Here is a 26934-nt window from a genome sequence, read left to right as displayed (position 1 = left end):
TAATAATGTATTTAATTTTATATGGCGCTTTTCATTACAAGTAGAATCTCAGTCGCTTAAAGTAAATACATAAATAAAAAATGTAGGGATCTTAATGGCCATTGTCTTGGCTAATGTACCACCAACCACTCATTTACACACCTTCATTTACTGATTACTTCCAGTTTGGCTCAATGGTCGGTGCTCAAGCATTTACACTGTAATTGGGGGTAAATTACATTTTTGGTTACTCCACATATTATCAACAGGTGTGCATACAGTATGTGCACACACATCGTTGAGACATGGCGTCAAAGACTGGCGTGTACACACTAAATACACACACAGAGAGACAGACCTTCGCCCCCCCCCCCCAGTCTTCCACAATTAAGTGTGTTGGTGTGTCAGTAACTGTCAGTATTAATGAGGGCTAAATGAAATCCTGCTAATAAACACACTTCCCTCAATGGGAAGCAAGCACCTTAAGTGAAAGCAAATGTTGAAAGCAGAAAATACTGTCCTCTCCTGGATCGTTAGCAAGCATATGCTTATGTTTATGTCCCTCCAACGTTCCCTCCCTCTTTCATCCTCTCATCACTCATCCAGTGGTGCACTCTATTGCCCCCCAGGGCCTTAGCATCGGGAGGGGTATTAGAAAATGTCCAAATGCCTAATGCCTTTACTCTGGCGATACGTTGTCGGTGTGGTTAACGATGCGGTTGTGTCGGTGTGGTTAACGATGCGGCTGTGTCGGTGTGGTTAACGATGCGGCTGTGTCGGTGTGGTTAACGATGCGGCTGTGTCGGTGTGGTTAACGATGCGGTTGTGTCGGTGCGGTTAACGATGCGGTTGTGTCGGTGTGGTTAATGTAATTTATCTTTTACAATTGATCTCTTTCTCGCGCAGGCGCACACACACGCAATACTAAGGTTATTATAGTTTTGTGTTTTTATTAGTGTTAATAAGATTTCTATTTGAAAATCAGGTTAGTTTCAGTTCAGATCTAATTTACGTTTTTATATTTATTTTCAGTTTTAGTGTAAGGGACAGAAAGTAGCCTATGCATGGGAGGCTCGGAGCCATTTATGTGTTGTATAATGTGTTTTTGGGGATAACATCTTGCCACTGTGGGGCAGTAATGCATAAGGCAGTGGTATTCAACGTCGGGGTCGTGACCCATAGTGGGGAATTGCAGCAGAGTCAATAAAATTGTGTAGCTGGGGTGGGGTCGCCAGAAATTCTGGCTAAATAAATGGGGTCCCCACTGAAAGATTGAATACGACAGGCTGAGGCAGACTCGGCGAGATGCGGACAGGCTGAGGCAGACTCGGCGAGATGCCGACAGGCTGAGGCAGACTCGGCGAGATGCCGACAGGCTGAGGCAGACTCGGCGAGATGCCGACAGGCTGAGGCAGACTCGGCGAGATGCCGACAGGCTGAGGCAGACTCGGCGAGATGCCGACAGGCTGAGGCAGACTCGGCGAGATGTCATAGATGCACAAAGTAAACAGTAGTAGACATTTTGGTCCCGTAGCCACCACTTTGTAGCAGCGTTAAGCGCATCTGTGCACGGTCACAGATACTCTGTGTGACTGTGAGAGCAAAAACGTGCATCTCACTCATCTCAATCTGCGGTGCTGCTCATCGCAACGTCGTCTCACTGAGTCTTTAAATCATGAAGTCAATCTCAATGTGCCCCCCCCAGATTCAGAGGCTTGAAAAACCCATTTGAAAAAATGCTTGAAAACCACATTAGATTTATTTACCAAAGAATAAATACCATAAAAAAAGGAAGAGGATTCATGATGGTATTTTATTTAGATAATATTTTCAGTTTTTCAAACAGGTTAATCATTTTATTTCAGTTTGCAAAAAAAAAAGGTTATATGTTTACTACAATAAACTTGACACACACACACACACACACAAAGATAAACAACAGCCCTTCCTTCCATTGTTTTCCCATCACTCTGACGCGATAAGGCTTTTGGAAAACTAGGCCACATCCATGAAACACTGCTCACTCTGCATGTGTGTTTACAAAAATGTATATTGCCTAATGCCCTGTAGAAAAGCAGTCTGGCTTGGAATCTTATCCACTGGGATGGAATCAGACTCATATGTTAGTAGTTAACATGTCAGTGTGTGTGTGTGTGTGTGTGTGTGTGTGTGTTATCCCTCCCTCAGCTCCCCCGCTGTTCTCTCTCAAGTGTTCTGTGTTGTGTTTGTATGTGTGTACTCTATCTGCGTCATTCCCCTCTCTGATTCAGTTTGACTTATTTCACCTCAAGATTTTTGTGTTGCTTGAGTCTTTCCATATCATTTCAGCAAGCCATGACACCCACCATCTCAGATTGTGCTGACATTTTCTGTAGTTAGAAAGATTGCCATTCCTGAAACCATTATTCTGTTGAAATTTGAATTTTATCTCTGAGAAATTAAGCTCATTGATTGCACTCAAATTGGCCATTTTAATTTATCGGATTCAGATAATATTCAATAAATATAGTACCCAACATCCAATTTGGTTAACCTCTCTAGGATATGTGGGATGCTAGCGTCCCACCTCAACAACAGCCAGTGAAATTGCAGGGCGCCAAATTCAAAACAACAGAAATTTCATAATTAAAATTCCTCAAACATACAAGTATTTTACACCATTTTAAAGATAAACTTCTTGTAAATCCAGCCACAGTGTCCGATTTCAAATAGGCCTTACGGCGAAAGCACACCAAACGATTATGTTAGGTCAGCACCTAGTCACAGAAAACCATAAAGCCATTTTCCAGCCAAGGAGAGCCCTCAAAAAAATCAGAAATAGTGGTTAAATTAATTACTAACCTTTGATCTTCATCAAATGGCACTCACAGGACTTCATGTTACACAATTAATGTGTGTTTTGTTCGATAAAGTTAATCTTTATGTCCAAAAACCTCTTGAAATTGGTGTGTTATGGTCAGAAATGCATTGTCTCAAACGAACATCCGGTGAAAGTGCAGAGAGCCACATCAAATGACAGAAATACTCATAACAAACATTGATAAAAGATACAAGTGTTATGCATGGAAATATAGATAAACTTCTCCGTAATGCAACCGCTGTGTCAGATTTCAAAAACGCTTTATGGCAAAAGCACACCTTGCGATTATGTTTGGTCAGCGCCAAGTCACAGAAAAACATCCAGCCATTTTCCAAAGGAGAGGTGTCACAAAATGTAGAAATAGCATTATAAATATTCACTTACCTTTTGATGATCTTCATCAGAATGCACTCCAGGGAATCCCAGTTCCTCAATAAGTGTTTGTTTTGTTCAATAAAGTCCATCATTTATGTCCAAATACCTCCTTTTTGTTTGCGCGTTTAGTTTACAAATCCAAACTCAGTAGGCGTGGGCAAGTCCAGGCGAAAGTTCAGACGAAATGTCAAATTACAGTTCGTAGAAACATGTCAAACGAGGTATAGAATCAATCTTTAAGATGTTTTTATCATAAATCTTCAATAATGTTTCAACTGGAGAATTCCTTTGTCTTTAGAAATGCATTGGAACACAGGTTGCTCTCACGAGCACATGCAAGACTGAGCTCATGGCACTTTGCCAGACATCTGGTTGAAACAGCTCTCATTCTCTCCCCCTTCACAGTAGAAGCCTCAAGCAAGGTTCTAAAGACTGTTGGCATCTAGTGGAAGCCTTAGGAAGTGCAATATGACCCCATAGACGCTGTATATCCGATAGGCAATGACTTGAAAAACTACAAACTTCATATTTCCCACTTCCTGGTTGGGTTTTTTCTATGGTTTTTGCCTGCCATATGAGTTCTGTTATACTAACAGACATCACTCAAACAGTTTTAGAAACTTCAGTGTTTTCTATCCAGATCTACTAATTACCGTAATTTCCGTACTATAAGCCGCTACTTTATTCCCACCCTTTGAACCTCGCGGTTTATACAATGACGCGGCTAATTTATGGATTTTTCCCGCTTTCACAAGATTCATGCCGCCAAAAAAATGAGCACCGTCACATAATGTGACGTAAATCGAGCACGCTCAAACTTCCCATCATTCTATTACTGTAGTAATTTTGTCACCCTCATCATGGCAAAGAAACAGAGAAATGCATATGATGCAGCTTTCAAGTTGAAGGCAATTGATCTGGCTGTTGGAAAAGGAAATAGAGCTGCTGCATGGGAGCTTGGCCTTAATGAGTCGATGATAAGACGTTGGAAACAGCAGCGTGAGGAACTGACTCAGTGCAAAAAGACAACAAAAGCTTTCAGAGAGAAGAAAAGCAGATGGCCCAAAGTATTTGCAGCCACTTGACATTAGTGTAAATCGTACATTTAAGGTGGGAGGCTTGGATGACAAGTGGGGAGAAATCCTTCACTAAAACGGGCCGCATGCGAAGAGCAACTTATGGTCAAGTCTGCCAGTGGGTCCTGACAGCATGGAGCATTGTCAAAAAATCCACTATCATCAACGGATTTCGAAAGGCTGGACTGCTGCGTGTTGAAGGGGCAGCTTGAGCTCAGCGGGGAATTTGCCTCTGGATGAAAGTGACGAGAGCGACAATGAAAACGATCCAACATCGGATGAAGCAATTCTGAGGCTATTCAACTCCGACACCGAAGGAGATGACTTCAGTGGTTTCAGTGCACAGGAGGAGGAAGATAGTGACCAATGACTTTCTTGGTAGGCTACTGTTTAATTTTTCTTACAAGCCGTGTTTCGTTTAAAGGCTGTGTAAAGTTAATTTGTTTCAATGTACTGGTAGGCACATGCGGCTTATAGACATCTGCGGCTTATTTATGTACAAAATACATATTTTTTAATAATTCAGTGTGTGCGGTTTATATTCAGGTGCGCTTAATAGTCCTGAAATTACGGTATATGCATATTCTAGCTTTTGGGCCTGAGTAGCAGGCAGTTTACTCTGGGCACCTTATTATCCATGCTACTCAATACTGCCCCCCAGTCCCAAAGAAGTTAATGGTCACTAGTCACAATAAAGCCCATTTCTCCAAAGCTTTGGACCTGTAGGAAAAGTCTTCATGTGAGAATTGCGTTGGGATAGCGCTCTCAGAAAGTGGCCAGTTGTTGGACTATTCAAGGAGAATTGGGTTGAATAATCAGTAGGTTGCTAGAAAGTAATTGCTTTCATGGAGGACTGGCTTGAGGATGACCACACAATTTATTTTCGGAATGAGCCAAATCTATTGGTTTTCTATCCAAAGTTGCAAAGGAAATGTTGTTATCTATTTAATAAACACAAGAGACCAGCAGAATGGATAAGTGTGGCGATAAAGCCAGAACAAAAAACCTGGTACTTTCACACTACTTTATGGTAAATAATGCAAGTGACTTCAATTACTAATTTCTCTGAACAGGGGAAAAACATTTCACCAGATTAACAGGGAATACATTACATAGTATGGAGAAGCAATACTCCAAGCCACAGCTTCATACTACTGGTCAAAAATGGATAACTGATGCTGTATACTAGTTGTTGGGATGGGATTGGCATGGGGGATCCGTGGATGGCTTTTTATTTAAACATTTATTCCTCATGTCTCACTCATTGGTAGGAAGAAGTTTGGTCCGAATTGTATGTTGGGTACTATATTTATTGAATATTATCAGAATCTTATAAATTAAAATGACCTATTTGGGTCCAATCAATTAGCTTAATTTCTCAGAAAAATAATCTGAAAGGGTGGGTCTCAACCCTCTTTCTTGTGCTTTTTGAGGTGGAATGACCCTCGTCTCTCTCTTGTGCAGCCCCAGTTTGACATAGCAGTGGCCATTGATGCTGTGTGTGTGTGTGTGTGTGTGTGTGTGTGTGTGTGTGTGTGTGTGTGTGTGTGTGTGTGTGTGTGTGTGTGTGTGTGTGTGTGTACATATTTCTCTCCTGTGTAGACCCAGTTTGACATAGCAGTGGCCATTGAGATTTTGATATCGTCTGTAAATACACACAATGTTTGTCTCCCCCTGTGTAGACCCAGTTTGACATAGCTGTGGCCAGTGAGATCATGGCTATCCTGGCCCTAGCTGATGGACTGGGGGACATGAAGACCAGACTGGGACGTATGGTGGTGGGCAGCAGCCGCAGTGGACAGCCCGTCACAGCAGAGGACCTGGTAATATAATCATATAATAAATACCATTATCCAAAATCATGCGTGCATACATTTTACATAAGGTTGGCTCCAGGAATCGAACCCACAATCCTGCTGTTGCAAGCGTGTGTGTGTGATGAGAGCTAAACGGTTTCAGTTAGGGCTAATCAGTTGCAGTATTGTTCCACTTAAAGACATCAGTCAGAAATTACTTTAATGGCCATAGCGTACTTTAACATCAGCCTATAAAACATTACGAAGGCTGTCATATGTCAAGACCTCTTCCCTAAGCTCCTTTTGTCTCTCTTGTCCTTCCTGATTATCTTGTCAAGTGGAGATTTGGCAGGATATGTGTTACTTAAACTCAGTCAACACATTAACATTATCACAGATGTCATGAGACAAATGTTTCATTTTGGTGTTATATTAAGGTTGGTAGCAACATGGAAAATCATAGTGGAAATCCGTTGCAGCTCCAATTGACTACAAAATCCACAATGCAATGCTTTCTATGGGGTGGCAAGCAACTAGCTAGGGAGATACTCTTATTTATTTATTTTAGTGGATTCGGCTATTTCAGCTACACCCGTTGCTGACAGGTGTATAAAATCGAGCACACAGCCATGCAATCTACATAGAGAAACATTGGCAGTAGAATGGCCTTACTGAAGAGCTCAGTGACATTCAACGTGGCACCATCATAGGATGCCACCTTTCCAACAAGTCTGTTCGTCTACTTCTGTACTGCTGGAACTGCCCCGGTCAACTATAAGTGCTACTATTGTGAAGTGGAAACGTCTAGTTGCAACAACGGCTCCGTCGTGAAGTGGTAAGCCACACAAGCTCACAGAATGGGACCGCCGAGTGCTGTAACGCATAAAAATCATCTGTCCTTTGTTGCAACACTCACTACGAGTTCCAAACTGCCTCTGGAAGCAACATCAGCACAAGAACTGTTCGTTGGGAGCTTCATGAAATGGGTTTCTGTGGCTGAGCAGCTGCACACAAGCCTAAGATCACCACGCGCAATACCAAGTCTCGGCTGGTGTGGTGTAAAGCTCGTCGCCATTGTACTCTGGAGCAGGTGTCCACATACTTTTGGTCAGCTAGTGTAGCTAGCAAATTTAGCTACACACTAATACCAAAGACAATATCAGCATGTAACATAGCTAGTTACCTGTAAAATCGGCAAAAGAAACTGCACTATAAATTTAGGAGTCTACAATCTCACATTGTTCAACATGTAGATCGATGTCCCTCAGAGTGGAGTCTTAACATTCACAACAGCAGGTATACTTTTGAGGAGATGGGGAAACTTTGCCCATGCTACATCAATGGGCTGCATGGTGCATTCTGGACGATTGTTGGACAAAGCGCGCTCTCTGTCAATGAGTGAATGGGTCTATTGGGCGCTAGCTCAAAAACCCAACATTAGCTAGAATTTCATCAAAAAGAAGTACAACATTACAAATCTTTTCCGAGATGTGAGATGATTAACTTGCTATCTGTAGTATCGTATAGCTTTGGAATCGTGACATTTCATACTTTCGAGGAAAATAGGAACGTTTCTCTTTGAAAAGGGATTGCTTGATGATTAGTTTAGCAACCGCATGACACAGCTTGACAACGTGAACGCGATTGGTCGACAGTCTGCTGGATGGGGCATTATGTGTTCACTCATTCATTGGATTTCTATCTTCTTTCTATAATATCTCTGGCAACAGTAACTCTAATGAACTTATCCTCTGCAGCAGAGGTAATTCTGGGTCTTCCTTTCCTGTGGCAGTCCTCATTAGAGCCAGTTTCATCATAGCGCTTGATGGTTTTTGTGACTTGAAGAAACTTTCAAAGTTATTTGAATTTTTTTGAATTGACTGACCTTCGTGTCTTTAAAGTAATGATGGGCTGTCGTTTCTCTCTGCTTATTTGAACCTTTCTTGCCATAATGTGGACATGGTCTTTTACCAAATAGGGCCATCTTCTGCATACCAACCCTACCTTGTCACAACACAACTGATTGGCTCAAATGCATTAAGAAGGAAAGAAATTCCACAAATGTACTTTTAACAAGGCACACATGTTAATTGAAGTGTGTCCAGGTGACTACCCCATGAAGCTGGTTGAGAGAATGCCAAGATTGTGCAAAGCTGTTATTTCATAGTTTTGATGTCTTCACTATTATTCTACAATGTAGAGAATAGTAAAAAAATACTGAAAAACCCTGGAATGAGTAGGTGTGTCCAAACTTTCAACTGGTACTGTATATATTATTTAGTATATGTAAAGACTACATCAAATTAAGGTTAGTCTGATGGGTGACAATATTAGCCTATCACTTTTAAATTATGCCCAGCTTGTGCAGTAAAGCAAATCATAGTGGCACACCTTATGTAGTCTGGCTATATGTTTTGCTAATGTTTTAGAAATAACAGCTGAAGTTACACATAACTTCTTCAAATGAAGCACGTTCATCTGCTTTCCAACAGGTGTAGACCCTAACTGGCATACATACATACATAGGCTGCTAGTGAGTTTCAAGTTTGGGGAAGATCATTTTAACCATAAAAATTCACATTTTATAATAAATGCGATTATGCATGTAATTCTTTATCTTCACTTTTGAGAACAATGCAAATGCAATCAAATCCAACACTTATCAAAACAGCTTATCATATTTTTATAGCTCCCCTCACTGTGATTAATGTGAATAAAGTTCGTCAGCAGATTGCAACAGTGTAAACCATATGAACAGCGCTTTCTAAGGTGATGATGAATTAAAAACACCCATATGTATATTAGAGTTTAGGCATATGAGCCCAGGCCCAAAAATAACCTGAATTAAAATTATGATTGTACCATTATACAATACATAGACTACTGCATATTACGATTTCTTTGATACATAACTGAGTGTGGACTGTATTATTGTGCACACTAGATGGACTGGTTACCTTACGCTACGCTCCAACATGTATATCCATGAGTCTGGACAGAACGTATAGCCTTAGACCATGCTGTTGATTCATTGATTGTGCAGGGTGGCTTACCGTTAGTCTACAATTTGTATTTGAACAGCCTAGTAATAGGGATTGTTGTTTTAAATGTAAAACATGTATTTTCTTGTTTGGGTGACATTACCTTTAGCTATACAGAATCTCACCACCATGCGTTTCCATCTCTTCCTCCTCTATTCCTTTCTCGAGTGCGCAGACTGGCTGTCAACAGTTAAGTTAAATGTGTTTCGTTGCAAAAACATGTTAATATCGATGTTCCCAAACAGATTTTCACTTTTCCCAAATTAACTACGGGGTAGCTGCAGGAACAAGGTTGGAGAGCCCATGGCATAGAGTTTGGGCGGAACATCACCTTTCTGGCAGCGAGACCATACTCCTCAAACAGTGGTTGATGCGTGCAGTGAAATAAGAGGTGTATTTATTTCTCAGCTGGTCATATTATGCTCCGCTATAAAGCTGAAGTAGCCTACCAGACCGGCGGGAAAGCCAGAGTCCTCCAATCCCTATTGGAGTGCAGACAGATGCCCCCCCCCCCTGCTCCTAACCATTTAATCATGGACCATTCTAAATGTAAAATTATTTGACAGCTGTGCAGCCTGAGGCAAGGTTTTTTCCTCAAATCAATAGCAGATAGTCGCTCCATGCAGCCCATATATGTTTTGATTTCTAAGACATTCTAAGGTTTGTTTCATTCACAACTAAATTTGCCAAATAACTCTAAATCTGGCATTTAGGACCTTTTTCAAGTGATCACTTTTACTCTTAATATCCACTTCATATGCACTCTTGCTCCATAATAAATGTTTTTTCCCCAGCTAAGTTAAATTATATTCTTCCTAAAATAAAATCATATAAAATAATGGTACTTATAACCATATATTTTCACTTAAATGAACAAGCCTATGGCATGGAGCATAGCCAGACATACAGTAAGCCAACTCATATTCTGTTCTTCTGAAATACATTTTCTTCATGTCATGTTTCTTTAGACTTGACTAAAATATATTGTGATGGTGTATATTTAAATAGATGTGTGTGTGTGTGTGTGTGTGAAGGTCTCCCACTTAAAAAGATGAGAGAGGCCTGTAATTTTTAATGAATTTATTTGCAAATTATGGTGGAAAATAAGTATTTGCTCACCTACAAACAAGCAAGATTTCTGGCTCTCACAAACCTGTAACTTCTTCTTTAAGAGGCTCCTCTGTCCTCCACTCGTTACCTCTACTAATGGCACCTGTTTGAAATTGTTATCAGTATAAAAGACACCTGTCCACAACCTCAAACAGTCACACTCCAAACTCCACTATGGCTAAGACCAAAGAGCTGTCAAAGGACACCAGAAACAAAATTGTAGACCTGCACCAGGCTGGGAAGACTGAATCTGCAATAGGTAAGCAGCTTGGTTTGAAGAAATCAACTGTGGGAGCAATTATTAGGAAATGGAAGACATACAAGACCACTGATAGTCTCCCTCGATCTCGGGCTCCACGCAAGATCTCACCCCGTGGGATCAAAATGATCACAAGAACGGTGAGCAAAAATCCCAGAACCACACGAGGGGACCTAGTGAATGACCTGCAGAGAGCTGGGACCAAAGTAACAAAGCCTACCATCAGTAACACACTACGCCGCCAGGGACTCAAATCCTGCAGTTCCAGACGTGTCCCCCTGCTTAAGCCAGTACATGCCCAGGCCCGTCTGAAGTTTGCCAGAGAGCATTTGGATGATCCAGAAGAAGATTGGGAGAATGTCATATGGTCAGATGAAACCAAAATATAACTTTTTGGTAAAAACTCAACTCGTCGTGTTTGGAGGGCAAAGAATGCTGAGTTGCATCCAAAGAACACCTGGTGAGGCAGGGTAGCGCGTTGGACTAGTAACCGGAAGGTTGCAAGTTCAAACCCCTGAGCTGACAAGGTACAAATCTGTCATTCTGCCCCTGAACAGGCAGTTAACCCACTGTTCCTAGGCTGTCATTGAAAATAAGAATTTGTTCTTAACGGACTTGCCTAGTTAAATAAAGGTAATAAATAAATAAAAATAAATACCTACACTTTGGGGGTGTTATCCTGCGAATGGACCAGGATGACTGATCTGTGTAAAGGAACAAATGAATGGGGCCATGTATTGTGAGATTTTGAGTGAAAACCTCCCATCAGCAAGGTCATTGAAGATGAAATGTGGCTGGGTCTTTCAGCATGACAATGATCCCAAACACACCGCCGGGGCAACGAAGGAGTGGCTTCGTAAGAAGCATTTCAAGGTCCTGGAGTGGCCTAGCCAGTCTCCAGATCTCAACCCCATAGAAAATCTTTGGAGGGAGTTGAAAGTCCGTGTTGCCCAGCAACAGCCCCAAAACATCACTGCTCTAGAGGAGATCTGCATGGAGGAATGGGCCAAAATAACAGCAACAGTGTGTGAAAACCTTGTGAAGACTTACAGAAAATGTTTGACCTATGTCATTGCCAACAAAGGGTATATAACAATGTATTGAGAAACTTTTGTTATTGACCAAATACTTATTTTCCACCATAATTTGCAAATAAATTAATTAAAAATCCTACAATGTGATTTTCTGGATTTCTTTTCTCATTTTGTCTGTCATATTTGAAGTGTACCTATGATGAAAATTACAGGCCTCTCTCATCTTTTTAAGTGGGAGAACTTGCACAATTGGTGGCTGACTAAATACTTTTTTGCCCCACTGTATGTGTGGAAGCCTGGAAATGCTAAACTGTCAATTACCATGAGACCAGCAGTCTTTTGTATGACCAATAACCGGCTGACAAACCCACAGCCCTAAGTAGGAATATCACAAAAATATGATCAATGGCTCGTTCGAAAGAAGGGATCCCCCCGAGTTATGACATCGGCCCGTATTGAAATGTATGATAGACGTTTTTGTGATCTGGAAGTTGTATTCCTATTAACTTCCAGTGTAGTGAGAGAGACTTTATCACAGTGTTACGTCATACTGGCTGGATTTCTGCCTGCTTGAACGCCACTAACTCGGATACAAATGAAGACAGTAAATGACTCAGGGAATCGATAGAACATCACTCAGAGATGCACAAAAACAATATAACATTCAAAATGGTTGAACCTTTGTTCGTAGAGGTCAAGTTTATGGTGTTATTATAGGTAAAAAGTAGCTTCCCCACCAGGTTTTGTAGGGATTTAACCCCTAGTGACCCTCCACTATCATGTCCCTGCCATTATGGAGACTAGGCAGGGTGGTTGCTGGGCCTCTCAGGAGACAGAGGAGCTTGAGCACGCAACATGGATCTCTTTTGACCCAAAATGGCCCCCAGCTGCCCTTGAAACCCATAACTTAGCTCCACTGTGGAGTCATGTTGGCCCAGGTGTCTCTGACACCCCCCCCCCCCCAACTGGATGTGGTGGTGGTGTTGTTGCGCCATATAGGCCTGGCTCACTGAGGAGGATCCCATATTCTGTTATGGATAATCAGGAATACCGCAGTGACTGGAAAACACACAACCAGGCCAGACTGGATTTTGGAAATGATGATAAGTAGGGATGGGCCGTGTGTGTGTCATAGATATGTGTATGGAAATATGGGTTTTGGTTTTGAATTGCTTTAACAGCCATTTTATTGTGTGGTTTGCATGCTTACTGGTTATTTTATTAGTAGGATACTGTAAAATCCCTTCAAGAATTTCAGCACTAACAACTTCTCTTTCTCTCTCTCAGGGTGTGAGTGGAGCACTTGCGGTGCTCATGAAGGATGCCATCAAGCCTACCCTTATGCAGACCCTAGAAGTGAGTCTCTAACCACACATCCTCGTTGCTATCCAAGCATGAGATGAATACCGTTATAGAGAGAGGGCAACGATGTTGTCAAAGACAGGGTGATGACTGCGCTGTTGTTCAGGACGATCCAGAAAATTCCACGTAGGCTATCAGAGCAATATTTTCTAAACTTTTGCCATTTTATTAACACGTGTCCAATCCTCTTAGATTTATACATTCCAAGTTGTTAGAGACTGGGAAATGAGTGTAGCTGTGAGCTAAGAGCAGTTGTTTAGTATTGAACTGAAGAGCAATCAGTTGAGGTTGGGTGTGATGGTCCAGATGTTTACCCTGACTCTCTGTACATCTGCATCTCATTGTTCTCTGAGACATGACCGTGTACGTTCAGACACACACACACACACACACACACACACACGTGTGACCTCTGACTGGCCCATGCTAGTGGAAACGCCCATACCCGATTCTCTCTGAAGCGATGGAGGAATAGAGATGGGGGGGAGACGGAGATTAGGACTGATGGACTGAATGATTAAACTGATAAAGAGCTGGAATACATCTTGATCTGGCCCCCTCTGACTGCTGGGGCTGGTGTGTCTGTAGTGGACCTGCCCTCAGGGAGAGCCTCTGGAACCGTCTCCAGAGCAATGTCATTATGCCTTCCATTGTTGAACACTCGAATTGAATGATTCTAATTGATTACATTACAAGGAGAACTGTAGAATTAATTGTAATTTAATGATTGTAAATAATAATTAATGTTTCAATGACCACACAATGGAAACTCAAATACTGGATCAAATCAGTCCAACTCACTCAAAGGGTTATTCTGAATTATAAAACTGGTTATTTGGATCCTGGATGCTGATTGGTTGATATGCGGGAGTTTTGGGACTCCTTCAAAGTACCATGACGTGTTAATGTCGTAATTTCACTGTCCTGCAGCCCAGGCAGGAAATGCATTAACTCTCGGGGGGAGAAAATCATCAACACATTATTTTTCAGTGCTACTATTTGGTTTACAAAAGTTGGTGGTTGTATAAACCTACATATCTGCCTTATGACCTGTGCAATAATGTGTCATTTTACAAATGCGATCTCTTCAGCACCAATAGCCTAGCTAGCCCAAGAATGAATGTACGCAGTGCGACCTATGTAGGCCTATTGGATATTTATTAAATCATTATTTATTGAAGTTCTTGTCTCTCATCATCATCATCATTGAATCTCTGCTAGCTAGCTAAATTCCTATTTTTCTTTTTTAGCATAGCAAAGTCAAATGAATAAAATGATTAATTGACGACTGGTACAAAATACGAGAAAATAATTAACAACCAGACCGCATGGGCAGCAACTTCACTCGTTAAAATATTATTTACTTTAAAAAATATCATCAGTATTTTATAAATATGTTGGCAATATCAGCAACAATGCCCTCACAACCAGGAATTTTTGATTCTGATCCTCAGAAATTATTGCTTAAATGTTAGTTCAATGAAGATTTAACAGCCCCTTGTAATGTCATCAATTAGAATGTTCAATAATTGACAGCATATGTATGCAAACATTGAAGGGGTTAGAAACTAGGAAATGTTAGTTGTTGGCTGGCTACTTTTTTGTTTTTGGGGGTGGTTTTATGTTTTTAGGGTGTGGGGTTGAGTAGGGATTAGGTTTTTGTTTTGGGGAGCAGGGGGGGAAAGTGGTGTTGCAGAGAGTGGTTTTATGTTTTGGGAGGAAACGTTGGAGTCCTGTTTTGTGGAACCTTTCCTGTCTGTGTTTCCTGTGTTTCTGAAGGGGGGATGCATATCGGGATGGACCAGGCCTAAAGGGTCCGTGGGAATTTTCAGTTTAGTTAGGCCCTCTGTGCCCTTGTGTGTGTGCGTGCGTGCATATGTATGTTTTCACAGATGGAGCAGGGTCTGTAAAGAGATAGGAGGAAAGTAATAGTTGCCTCACTGTGTCTGTAGTCGAGAGGGCCAGGATTACTGTACGTGTGTTCTAAAACGGCCAACTTACTGTAAGTGGGACTGACTGAAACACGCACACCCATACTGCCTCTAATCTACTGTATACATACAGTACAAACACCATGCACACAAACATGCCTGTTCAATGTCAACCAAAGGTGGTCTGCTCTGACCCAGTGCAGGTCCTGCTGTGCTGGGTTCCTACTCTCTGGGGCTTTGTAAATTATGCTCTCTGCCTCGCAAATAAAACACACACACACACACACACACAGTCCTTTGGACAGCAATTCATCTAATTCACAATTCATTCAGATCTATCCGTAATCATGATAATTGTTTAGAAACAAACTCAGCAAAAAAATAAACGTCTTTCAAATTTAATCCGTAAAAATCCAAATAACTTCACAGATCTTCATTGTAAAGGGTTTGACCACTGTTTCCCATGCTTGTTCAATGAACCATAGACAATTAATGAACATGCACCTGTGGAACAATCGTTAAGACACTAACAGCTTACAGACGGTAGGCAATTAAGGTCACAGTTATGAAGAGTTAGGACACTAAAGAGGCCTTTCTACTGACTGTGAAAAACACCAAAAGAAAGATGCCCAGGGTCCCTGCTCATCTGTATGAACGTGCCTTAGGCATGCTGCAAGGAGGCATGAGGACTGCAGATGTGGCCAAGGCAATAAATTGCAACGTCCATACTGTGAGGTGCATAAGACAGCGCTACAGGGAGACGGGACGGACAGCTGATCATCCTCGCCGTGGTAGACCACGTGTAAAAATACCTGCACTGGATCGGTACATCCGAACATCACACCTGCGGGACAGGAACAGGATGGCAATAACAACTGCCCGAGTTACACCAGGAATGCACATTCCCTCCATCAGTGCTCAGACTGTCTGCAATAGGCTGAGAGGCTGGACTGAGGGCTTGTAGGCCTTTTGTAAGGCAGGTCCTCACCAGACATCACCGGCAACAACGTCGCCTATGGGCACAAACCCACCGTCGCTGGACCAGACAGGACTGGCAAAAAGTGCTCTTCACTGACGAGTCACGGTTTTGTCTCACCAGGGGTGATTGTCGGATTTGCGTTTATCGTTGAAGGAATGAGCGTTACATCGAGGCCTGTACTCTGGAGTGGGATCGATTTGGAGGTGGAGGGTCCGTCATGGTCTGGGGCGGTGTGTCACAGCATCATCAGACTGAGCTTGTTGTCATTGCAGGCAATCTCAATGCTGTGCGTTACAGGGAAGACATCCTCCTCCCTCATGTGGTACCATTCCTGCAGGCTCATCCTGACATGACTCTCCAGCATGAAAATGTCACCAAACATACTGCTCGTTCTGTGTGTGATTTCCTGCAAGACAGGAAGGTCAGTGTTCTGCCATTGCCAGCGAAGAGCCCGGATCTCAATCCCAAAGAGCACGTCTGGGACCTGTTGGAACGGAGGGTGAGTGCTAGGGCCGTTCCCAGCCAGAAATGTCCGGGAACTTGCAGGTGCCTTGGTGGAAGAGTGGGGTAACATCTCACAGCAAGAACTGGCAAATTTGGCGTTACCAAATTGACACACTCATTTCTGTTGGGCACACAATAATCTGAAACACAAGCAAAACAAACAGCAAATGCATCCAACAAGTTTGTAGAGTCATTGTATAATTTAAAATCCAAAGGGCTGGAGTTCTGAGCCAAAACAACAGAAAATGTATCACTGCCCCAATAATTTTGTTGCGTTCGTTAGAATGAATGTTGGACCAAGGCGCAGCGTACGTTGAGTTCCACATAATTTATTAAAGAAGTGAAACTTAAGCACAGACTAAACAAACTAACAAACAACAAACCTTGACTACAACACTAACTCAAAACATAAACAATATCCCATAACCCACAGGTGGAAAAAATGCTACCTAAGTATGATCCCCAGTTAGAGACAACGATAGCCAGCTGCCTCTAATTGGGAATCATACCAAAACCCCAACATAGAAAAAACAACCTAGAACCCCACGTAGAAAATATAAACTAGACTAGCCCCCCAGTCACGCCATGACCTACTCCACCATAGAATATAAAGGCTCTCTATGATCAGGACGTTACACTTTTTTCCTCGTTTTGTTGTTACAAAGTGGGATTAAAATGGATTTAACTGTTAAAAAAAGTTACTCAACAATCTATTCAAAATACTCTAATGTCAAAGTGGAAGAAAAATGTTAACTTTTTGGGGAGGAAAAAAAACTTTAAGTTAAGTATTCAACCCCCTGAGTCAATACATGTTACAATTTGGCAACGATTACATCTGTCTGTCTTTCTGGGTAAATATCGATAAGTGCTATCCACAACCACGATTGTGCAATATCTGACCATTTTATTATTTCCAAAATTCTTCAAGCTCTTGTCAAATTGGTTGTTGATCATGTCTAGACAACCATTTTGAGGTCTTGCCATATATTTTGAAACAGATTTAAGTCAAAACTGTAACTCAGCCACTCAGGAATATTCACTGTCATTTTGGTTAGCAACTCCTGTGTAGATTTTTCCTTGTGTTTTAGGTTATTGTCCTGCTGGAAGGTGAATTCATCTCCCAGTGTCTGGTGGAAAGCAGGCTGAACCACGTTTTCCTCTAGGATTTTGCTTTTGCCTAGCTACATTCAGTTTGTTTTTTGATCCTGAAAAAGTCCCCAGTCCTTAACGAGAACAAGCATAACATAACACGATGCAGCCGCCACTATGCTGGAAAATATGGAGGATGATACTCAGGAATGGTTAGGGCAAATCCAATCAACACTTTGTATTCCGGACAAAAAGTGAATTGCTTTGCCGCATTTTTTGCAGCATTACTTTAGTGCCCTGTTGCGAACAGGATGCATGTTTTAGAATATTTTTATTATGTATAGACTTCCTCCTTTTCACTCTGTCAATTGTGTTGGTATTGTGGAGTAACTACAATGTTGTTGATCCATCCTCAGTTTTCTCCTATCAGAGGCATTAAACTCTGTAACAGTCACCATTGGTATCATGGTAAAATCCCTGAGTGGTTTCCTTCCTCTCGTCCAACTGAGTTAGGAAGGACGCCTGTATCTTTGTAGTGACTGATTGTATTGATACACCATCCAAAGTGTAATTAATAACTTCACCATGCTCAGAGGGATATTCAAGCTTTTTAAAAATGTTTTACCCATCTACCAATAGGTGCCCTTCTTTGCAAGGTATTGGAAAACTTCCTTGGTCTTTGGTTAAATCTGTGTTTGAAATTCAATGCTCGACTGAGAGACCTTACAGATAATTGTATGTGTGGGGTACAGAGATGAGGTTGTTATTTAAAAATCATATTAAACACTTTTATTGTACATAGTGAGTCCATGCAACTTAGGTGACTTGTTAAGCCATTTTTAGTCCTGAACTTATTTAGACTTGCCATAACAAAGGGGTTATTGACTCATAACATTTAAGATTTTTAAATTTTTTATAAATTTGTAAAGCAAAAAAAAATGTAACTAAAAAAATTCCCCAGTGATAAGAAATGTCAATTGAATCTATTTTAAATTGAGACTGTAACACAACAAAATGTGGAGAAAGTAAAGAGATGTGAATACTTTCTGAAGGCTCTGTAGATACAGACACATTCTAGGAGTGATGTCTTCAGCTTGGCACGGCTAATTATGGCCTGTTAAGGACAGTTCAGAGTTGTTTACACAGATGTGACCGCAGATGATGAAAGCGTAATGCTCCATCCACAACACCCCCCCCCCCATCATGTACATTCCGATGAAGTCAGACCTTGTATTCTTCTGCTATGGTTTTCTCTCAAAGCTGTCTCCTCTCATCCTCCACTTGTTCCTCACAGAGTACAAAACAGTAACAGTGGAGTAATATGTAATACTGTATGTAGGATTGGTACATGCATCTGGGTTTGCAGTCTACATGACTGGATCATGATTAAATGGACCAATCAGTCTTAGTTTTGACGCCCGATTGACCCCAGTCTAACCTTTTGTGTGTGATGCTGAAGGTGTATTGGAGAGCGAGGTGAAGAAAGGATGAAACGATCTCCTCCTTCCTGTTTTTATCTCCATCCCTTTCCCCTGGGTGTGTTTAATCCTCTCTTCCTCTTTTATTTTCCACCGACTGGAGAACTGACACAATTGCCTTTTTTATTGTATTTATTTCCCATTTCATTTGTGAGAGCTGGTGGTTATATTTCCTGAATGTTTTTCCTGGGGGGAATGACACAACATCCAATCAGAGTTCAGGGGTTGTCATCACACACAGAGATTCACCTTTTATGTGACGTATGCTAGCTTTCCTACAGGGTCAGAGAAAGAGCACACAATGGAAAGGGTGGTACAGCAACAGGATACCTATTCAAATGGGCTTTTTCATCTGCTTCATCTGATTTATCTCTATAGTTGCTCTTTTTCTCAATACAATCACACACACACACACACACACACACTCACATTCATTCTCTCCCACTGTGCTCTTTTCTGTTTTCTCTCCAATTTTAAGTAGATGCTTTATAAAGCATGTGTAAGAGGCACATTAAACAAGTGATTTAGAGCTCTGTGGGACTGGAGGTATTTGTCTCTGCCCTGTCACATGACAAAACAATGGCTAAAGCGTTTTCACTCACCTTCCAGTTTCCCCCTATTCCCAGCTTTCTCCCTCCAAGCTTTTCCCCTCTCCCAGTATTTTGACTGAGGTGTTAGCAATTTTCTTCCTCAAAAGTTGTAGTTGACCTTGTATATTGTTATAGACATAGTCCAATGGCTGAATGGGGTTGTTCTGTGTATTAACACTGGCACTTTGCACTACTAGTGCCTCCCACCTCTTGACCTGCAGCTGCTGTGTAGACAAATAATGTTTAGACACATATGCAGTCCTGAAACTCAATGATGTAGTTGTAGAATGCAAATTCATGTAGAGGTACTTCTTACATGCTTGTTTGTACTGGGTTTGCTTAGTAAGTCACTTTGGGTAATAAAAATGGTGTGCCCTTCCTTGGTTCTAGGGTTCTCCAGTGTTTGTCCACGCGGGGCCATTTGCCAACATCGCCCATGGCAACTCCTCGGTGCTGGCAGACAAGCTTGCATTGAAGCTGGTCGGAGAGGACGGATTTGTAGGTAAGTGTCCTCAGTGCACACTCTTAGAATTAAAGGAGCCTCGGAGAACCTTTTGTGTCTCAAAATGATTGCCACTGTGGGGGAACCCTTTCAGTTCATTTGTAAAGGTTCAAACGGATACCTTTTTGTGAGGCCAGGGGTTAAATGTTGAACCTTTTTTAATAATAGAAATGTAAGTGACATGATTTATTATTATAATAATAGGTAAAGCCCCGCCTTATCTCATCTCACTGGTCACCATAGCAGCACCCCCTCGTAGCACGCGCTCCAGCAGGTATATCTCACTGGTCACCCCCAAAGCCAATTCCTCCTTTGGTCGTCTTTCCTTCCAGTTCTCTGCTGCCCATGACTGGAACTAATTGCAAAAATCTCTGAAGCTGGAGACTCACATCTCCCTCACTAGCTTTAAGCACCAGCTGTCAGAGCATTTTACAGATCACTGCACCTGTACTTATAGCCTATCTGTAAACAGCCCATCTATCTACCTACCTCATCCCCATACTGGTATTTATTTATTTATTTTGCTCCTTTGCACCCCAGTATCTCTACCTGCACATTCATCTTCTGCTGATCTACCATTCCAGTGTTTAATTGCTATATTGTTATTTCTTCGCCACCATGGCCTATTTATTTCCTTAACTTACCTCATTTGCACTCACTGTATATAGACGTTTTGTTTTCTTTTGTTGTACTGTATTATTGACTGTATGTTTTGTTTATTCCATGTGTAACTCTGTGTTGTATGTGTTGAATGGCTACGCTTTATCTTGGCCAGGTTGCAGTTGCAAATGAGATCTTGTTCTCAACTAGCCTACCTGATTGAATAAAGGTGAAATAAAAATGATTATAGTAAATGTATTATATTAGTGTTTCAATATTGTAACAAAACGGTGACGATTGTAACAATGGAATGCTACAGTTGAAGTCGGAAGTTTACATACACGTTAGCCAAATACATTTAAACTCTGTTTTTCACAATTCCTGACATTTAACTCATTCCTCCTGGCAGAGCTGATGTAACGGAGTCAGGTTTGTAGGCCTCCTTGCTCGCACACACCTTTTCACTTCTGCCCACACATTTTCTGAGGTCAGGTCTTTGTGATGGCCACTCCAATACCTTGACTTTGTTGTCCTTAAGCCATTTTGTCACAACTTTGGAAGTATGCTTGTCCATTTGGAAGACTCATTTGTGACCAAGCTTTAACTTCCTGACTGATGTCTTGAGATGTTGCTTCAATATATCCACGTAATTTTCCTTCCCTCATGATGCCATCTATTTTGTGAAGTGCACCAGTCCCTCCTGCAGCAAAGCATCCCCACAACATGATGCTGCCACCCCCGTGCTTCACAGTTGGGATGGTGTTCTCCAGCTTGCAAGCCTCCCCCTTTGTCCTCCAAACATAACGATGGTCATTATGGCCAAACAGTTCTATTTTGGTTTCACCAGACCAGAGGACATTTCTCCAAAAAGTACTCGTGCAGTTGCAAACCATAGTCTGACTTTTTTATGACGGTTTTGGAACAGTGGCTTCTTCCTTGCAGAGCAGCCTTTCAGGTTATGTTGATATAGGACTCGTTTTACTGTGGATATAGATACTTTTGTACCTGTTTCCTCCAGCATCTTCACAAGATCCTTTGCTGTTGTTCTGGGATTGATTTTCACTTTTTGCACCACAGTACGTTCATCTCTGAGAGACAGAACGTGTCTCCTTCCTGAGCGGTATGACGGCTGTGTGGTCCCATGGTGTTTATTCTTGCGTACTGTTGTTTGTACAGATGAACATGGTACCTTCAGGCGTTTGGAAATTGCTCCCAAGGATGATCCAGACTTGTGGAGGTCTACAAAAAAAAATATCTGAGGACTTGGCTGATTTTTCTTTTGATTTTCCCATGATGTCAAGCAAAGAGGCAGTGAGTTTGAAGGTAGGCCTTGAAATACATCCACAGGTACACCACCAATTGACTCAAATTATGTCAATTAGCCTAAATTAGCTTCTAAAGCCATGACATCATTTTCTGCAATTCTCCAAGCTGTTTAAAGGCACAGTCATCTTGGTGTATGTAAACTTCTGACACACTGGAATTGTCATACAGTGAATGATAAGGGAAATAATCTGTCTGTAAGCAATTGTTGGAAAAATTACTTGTGTCATGCACAAAGTAGGTGCCCTAACCGACTTGCTAAAACTATAGTTTGTTAATAAGAAATTTGTGGAGTGGTTGAGAAACAAGTTTTATTGACACCAACCTAAGTGTATGCTAACTACCCTGCTGGCTAGCAAACCAGCTAACTTTAACTAAGTGAGAATGTGATGACAGTGCTGCTTGCTTGGTGAATTGTACTTTTGATGATTTATTTATTCAAATACGCTGGCTGTGGCACGCTACTCACTGTCAAACCACCATACCTACCATCTCTCACGTTGTGACCTAAGGCTGAATGAAGATCAATGATCAGCTCGTAGAGCGCTCTCTTCGGGCATAAAAACAGACTGCTAATGAGCAGATGTATTTGTTTCTTCAATGTCTATAATATCTGTGCTTTATCTTTGGAATAAAGACGGATACAAATATTTGATTACATTTGTTTATATTGGTCAACCGATTTATCAGTCAGGCTCTATTATTGACTCTGCAACTGAACACATGAACAGCAATGACAATTACTCTCATGAGTGGCCAAAAATAACTTTTTGAAAGCCAAGCCCCAAATAGGCCACAAATCTTCTGATCAGCTGCCACCGCTAGAAGATATAGCTACAATATATACACTTTTCTACAAGAAGCCTTTGCTGCATTGAAGGATGAAAGATTCTTCCCAGTACCGCTCAACTAACAAAAGGTGCAAATATGAACCATTTTTTTCCACCTTTATTTAACCAGGTAGGCTAGTTGAGAACAAGTTCTCATTTACTACTGCGACCTGGCCAAGATAAAGCATAGCAGTGTGAACAGGCAACAACACAGAGTTACACATGGAGTAAATAATAAACAAGTCAATAGCACAGTAGAAAAAAAAGAGTCTCTATATACATTGTGTGCAAAAGGCATGAGGGGGTTGGCGAATAATTACAATTTAGCAGATTAACACTGGAGTGATAAATGATCAGATGGTCATGTGCAGGTAGAGATACTGGTGTGCAAAAGAGCAGAAAAGTAAATAAATTTTAAAAAGTATGGGGATGAGGTAGGTAAATTGGGTGGGCTATTTACCGATGGACTATGTACAGCTGCCATTGACTACCAATGGTTCCCTGAGGAACTCCAGGGTCCCCCTTAATTCTAAGAGTGTGATGTGCGAGTAACACACACAGACACAGTAACTAAAAAAATGATGACCAGCTCTTTTTCAACTGTACATTCTGGGCTGAAGCGCGCGCGCACACTTTGGCGAGGAATTCAAACCCCGGGTTACCTGGGAAGGGTGGGCTCAAAATATAAGTTACAACTCCAGGCTTGAACTTTAGCTTAGTTCTTGGCTTCCAGTAGCCTTTAGCCCACTTACTCCTGAGTCCTGGTCCTGGCACTGGTACTTCAGGGTTGCTGCTTGGAGGAGTCCTGCACTGGTCCTGGCTCTAACCTCTGTCACTGGCTCTAGCCTCTGGCCCTGGTACCTCAGGATTGGTGCTTGGAGGAGTCCTGCACTGGTCCTGGCTCTAACCTCTGTCACTGGCTCTAGCCTCTGGCCCTGGTACCTCAGGATTGGTGCTTGGAGGAGTCCTGCACTGGTCCTGGCTCTAACCTCTGTCACTGGCTCTAGCCTCTGGCCCTGGTACCTCAGGATTGGTGCTTGGAGGAGTCCTGCCCTGGGCCTTGCTCAAGCCTCTGGCCTTAGTCCTGGCTCTAGCCTCTGGCCCTGGTACCTCAGGATTGGTGCTTGGAGGAGTCCTGCCCTGGGCCTTGCTCAAGCCTCTGGCCTTAGTCCTGGCTCTAGCCTCTGGCCCTGGTACCTTAGGGTTGCTGCTTGGAGGAGTCCTGCACTGGTCCTGGCTCTAACCTCTGTCACTGGCTCTAGCCTCTGGCCCTGGTCCTGCCTCTAGCCTCTGGCCCTGGTACCTTAGGGTTGCTGCTTGGAGTCCACGCTCCAGACTAGGGTTCCGAAGCTTTCTAGGAACTGTGGAAAAGTTACGTTAGAGGAGGAAGCAGATCGTAATCGTAAGAGCCTGTGGAATGCATTGGAGTAAATCAACCTAATCCATCAATGTCAAAGCATACCTGACTCTTTCCATATTTCTCTATCCATCCTCCCCTCCCTGTTTTACTCTCATCTCCTCTCACTCTTTTTTTAATCTCCATTCTCAGTCTCTCTGTGAAAGAATAATGGGAATGTGTGTGTTTTTGCCTGTGGACACAGAGTGGTAGTGAACTGTCTTTAAGGGCATGCCCGGTGTGTTTAGTCCTAGCTAAACCCACAGTACTACTACTACTACCACCTTCATGCCCAGGTAGTTACTGTCACGCTACTGACCTGAAGGAATGCGTAGGCAATACGCTCCCAGTGTAGAGTTTCACAACACAGTCAGGAGGAGAGAAGTGTGGAAGGGGCCATCTTATCCCTTCCTCTTTTTCCTTCCTCGGTCTCTCTTTACCTCTATCTCTCCTGTGTTCGTAGTCCCTCTCCTGCTCCCTGTGTTCGTAGTCCCTCTCCTGCTCCCTGTGTTCGTAGTCCCTCTCCTGCTCCCTGTGTTCGTAGTCCCTCTCCTGCTCCCTGTGTTCGTAGTCCCTCTCCTGCTCCCTGTGTTCGTAGTCCCTCTCCTGCTCCCTGTGTTCGTAGTCCCTCTCCTGCTCCCTGTGTTCGTAGTCCCTCTCCTGCTCCCTGTGTTCGTAGTCCCTCTCCTGCTCCCTGTGTTCGTAGTCCCTCTCCTGCTCCCTGTGTTCGTAGTCCCTCTCCTGCTCCCTTCACTCTCCCTTTCTGCTGTCTCTGTTTGTTACCAGACTCTCAGGTATGTTAGGAACTTACCCTCCCCTCTGAAGCTCCTCGGACAGCTGTGATGCCCTCTCCCCCTTTCCTCCCCCTTTCCTCCCGTCTTCCTCTACTCTGCTTCCCCTCCCCTACCTGCCTCCCCTCCCTCTTGCCAAGAACAAAACACCAGAATCGTGTGGTTATTACTTATTACAGTAAGTTGAAGGTGACAATGTAATACTATCCTTCTCACATGTTTTAGTTGTGGTAGTTCTCAAGTCAGTTTCAGCCTTCAGTCTTGCGCTGACTGTAGTCTAGATAAGAGAGGGATCGAATGCACCCTGGGTGGAGGCTAGTCCCAGACAGACTCCCATTTTGAAATGCATTCCACATGTCAGATTCCTGCTATTCCTGCATCCTTAGTGGTCTGGTCTGGTGTGGAGGAGAGGGCACTCAAATAACCTCTAACAACAGGGACACTGGGTTTTCCCCTTTGTAGAAAACACACAGATGAAGGAATGTGGATCCATTTGAATAACTAGACACATCCAAACTTGTTGAAATGTTGAGCTGAACACAAATTTGACAACTTTTGTGCAGACCTCCCAATGACATTAATGCATAGGCTAATTCAAGTGAATAACACACATTTAGTTTCTAAAGTCAGGATTGGAACCTGAGAGAATAATGTAAAGAATGGAATAAAACTTGTTAGGAATAGGTATTATCAGTGATCGTATCTCAAATCTGCATTTTCATTCATATTGGGGGGAAAATGTGAGTATTTTTTGGGGGGGTGGAGAAACTAGTGCTGACCTGGCTTACTTTTCAGGCCTGTGTGTGTGTGTGTGTGTGTGCGTGCGCTGAGGCTGGGCTGCTGCTGCTCCAGATCTGTGACTGGTAGTAACCCTGAACAAGCCTCACTACTCCCCTGCTCTGTCCTCTGAAGCACCACAGCTTTTCACAACAATCCTCACTAGTTTGAGGTCACCACACAGACCAGGAAACTCACAGGGGCTTCCTTTAGACATCCTCTGGGTTACCGTGTTGTTGTTTCTGTCTTTCTCTCTCTCGTACGCGGCGGTGACCGTGTGTGTGGTTGTGTCATTGGACAATCACAATTTGTGAAAGGATCATCATTAATCCACTACCCAGGTTTCAAAATGAGACCAAAATAAGCTTTTTCTCTGGTGATCAATTCATTGCCAGGACTTGACAGTAATACCATGTTGTCAGCGCCAGGATAAACACAAAAACAAATTCCTACCCCTGTAGAAATGCAAGAAAACAGTCTGCTCTCCCTAGTTCACCAAACATCTTGCTAAATCCTTTGGTTAAGATTTGGACATGCGTTGTTGATTTTAACAAATGGAAAGGCCACCAGTTGAAATGCAGAATGTGTTTTTTAAGCCCCAAAATCTACCGCATCTCTGACGGATGGCTGAATGACATTGAGGTTAAGCAGAGCAGCCTCTTTCCCCCCCTCTCTCTATCCCTCTCTCTATCCCTCTCTCTGTCTCTCTCTATCCCTCTCTGTCTCTCTCTATCCCTCTCTCTATCCCTCTCTCTGTCTCTCACTGTCTCTCTCTGTCTCTCTCTATCCCTCTCTGTCTCTCTATCCCTCTCTCTATCCCTCTCTCTCTATCCCTCTCTCTGTCTCTCTCTATATCCCTCTATATCCCTCTCTCTATCCCTCTCTCTCTCTCTATCCCTCTCTCTCTCTCTCTATCCCTCTCTCTGTCTCTCTCTATTCCTCTCTCTATCCCTCTCCCTCTCTGTCTCTCCCCCTCTGTCTCTCTCTGTCGCTCTCTATCTCTCTCTCTATCCCTCTCTCTGTCTCTCTCTCTCTCTCTATCCCTCTCTCTGTCTCTCTATCCCTATCCCTCTCTCTGTCTCTCTCTATCCCTCTCTCTCTGTCTCTCTCTCTCTCTCTATCCCTCTCTCTCTCTGTCTCTCTATCCCTCTCTCTCTCTGTCTCTCTCTCTCTCTCTCTCTCTCTCTCTCTCTCTATCCCTCTCTCTATCCCTCTCTCTGTCTCTCTCTATCCCTCTCTCTATCCCTCTCCA

The 26934-nt window shown here is 42.6% G+C and overlaps 1 protein-coding gene across 2 annotated transcripts in view; it reads left to right on the top strand.

Annotated features, from left to right (window-relative positions):
• The window catches only part of mthfd1l (methylenetetrahydrofolate dehydrogenase (NADP+ dependent) 1 like), an 86557-nt gene that overhangs the window by 23209 nt on the left and 36414 nt on the right, over positions 1 to 26934 (top strand). For both annotated transcript variants that reach the window (XM_064991294.1, XM_064991293.1), the window contains exons 17-19: positions 5973 to 6113; positions 12818 to 12886; positions 19854 to 19965. In XM_064991294.1, the coding sequence (XP_064847366.1) occupies positions 5973 to 6113; positions 12818 to 12886; positions 19854 to 19965 (322 nt within the window). The remainder of the gene's footprint in view (positions 1 to 5972; positions 6114 to 12817; positions 12887 to 19853; positions 19966 to 26934) is intronic.

Source organism: Oncorhynchus masou, chromosome 16 (assembly GCF_036934945.1).
Source record: "Oncorhynchus masou masou isolate Uvic2021 chromosome 16, UVic_Omas_1.1, whole genome shotgun sequence".
Taxonomy (NCBI): domain Eukaryota; kingdom Metazoa; phylum Chordata; class Actinopteri; order Salmoniformes; family Salmonidae; genus Oncorhynchus; species Oncorhynchus masou.
This window is presented reverse-complemented; position numbering and strand designations above follow the sequence as displayed.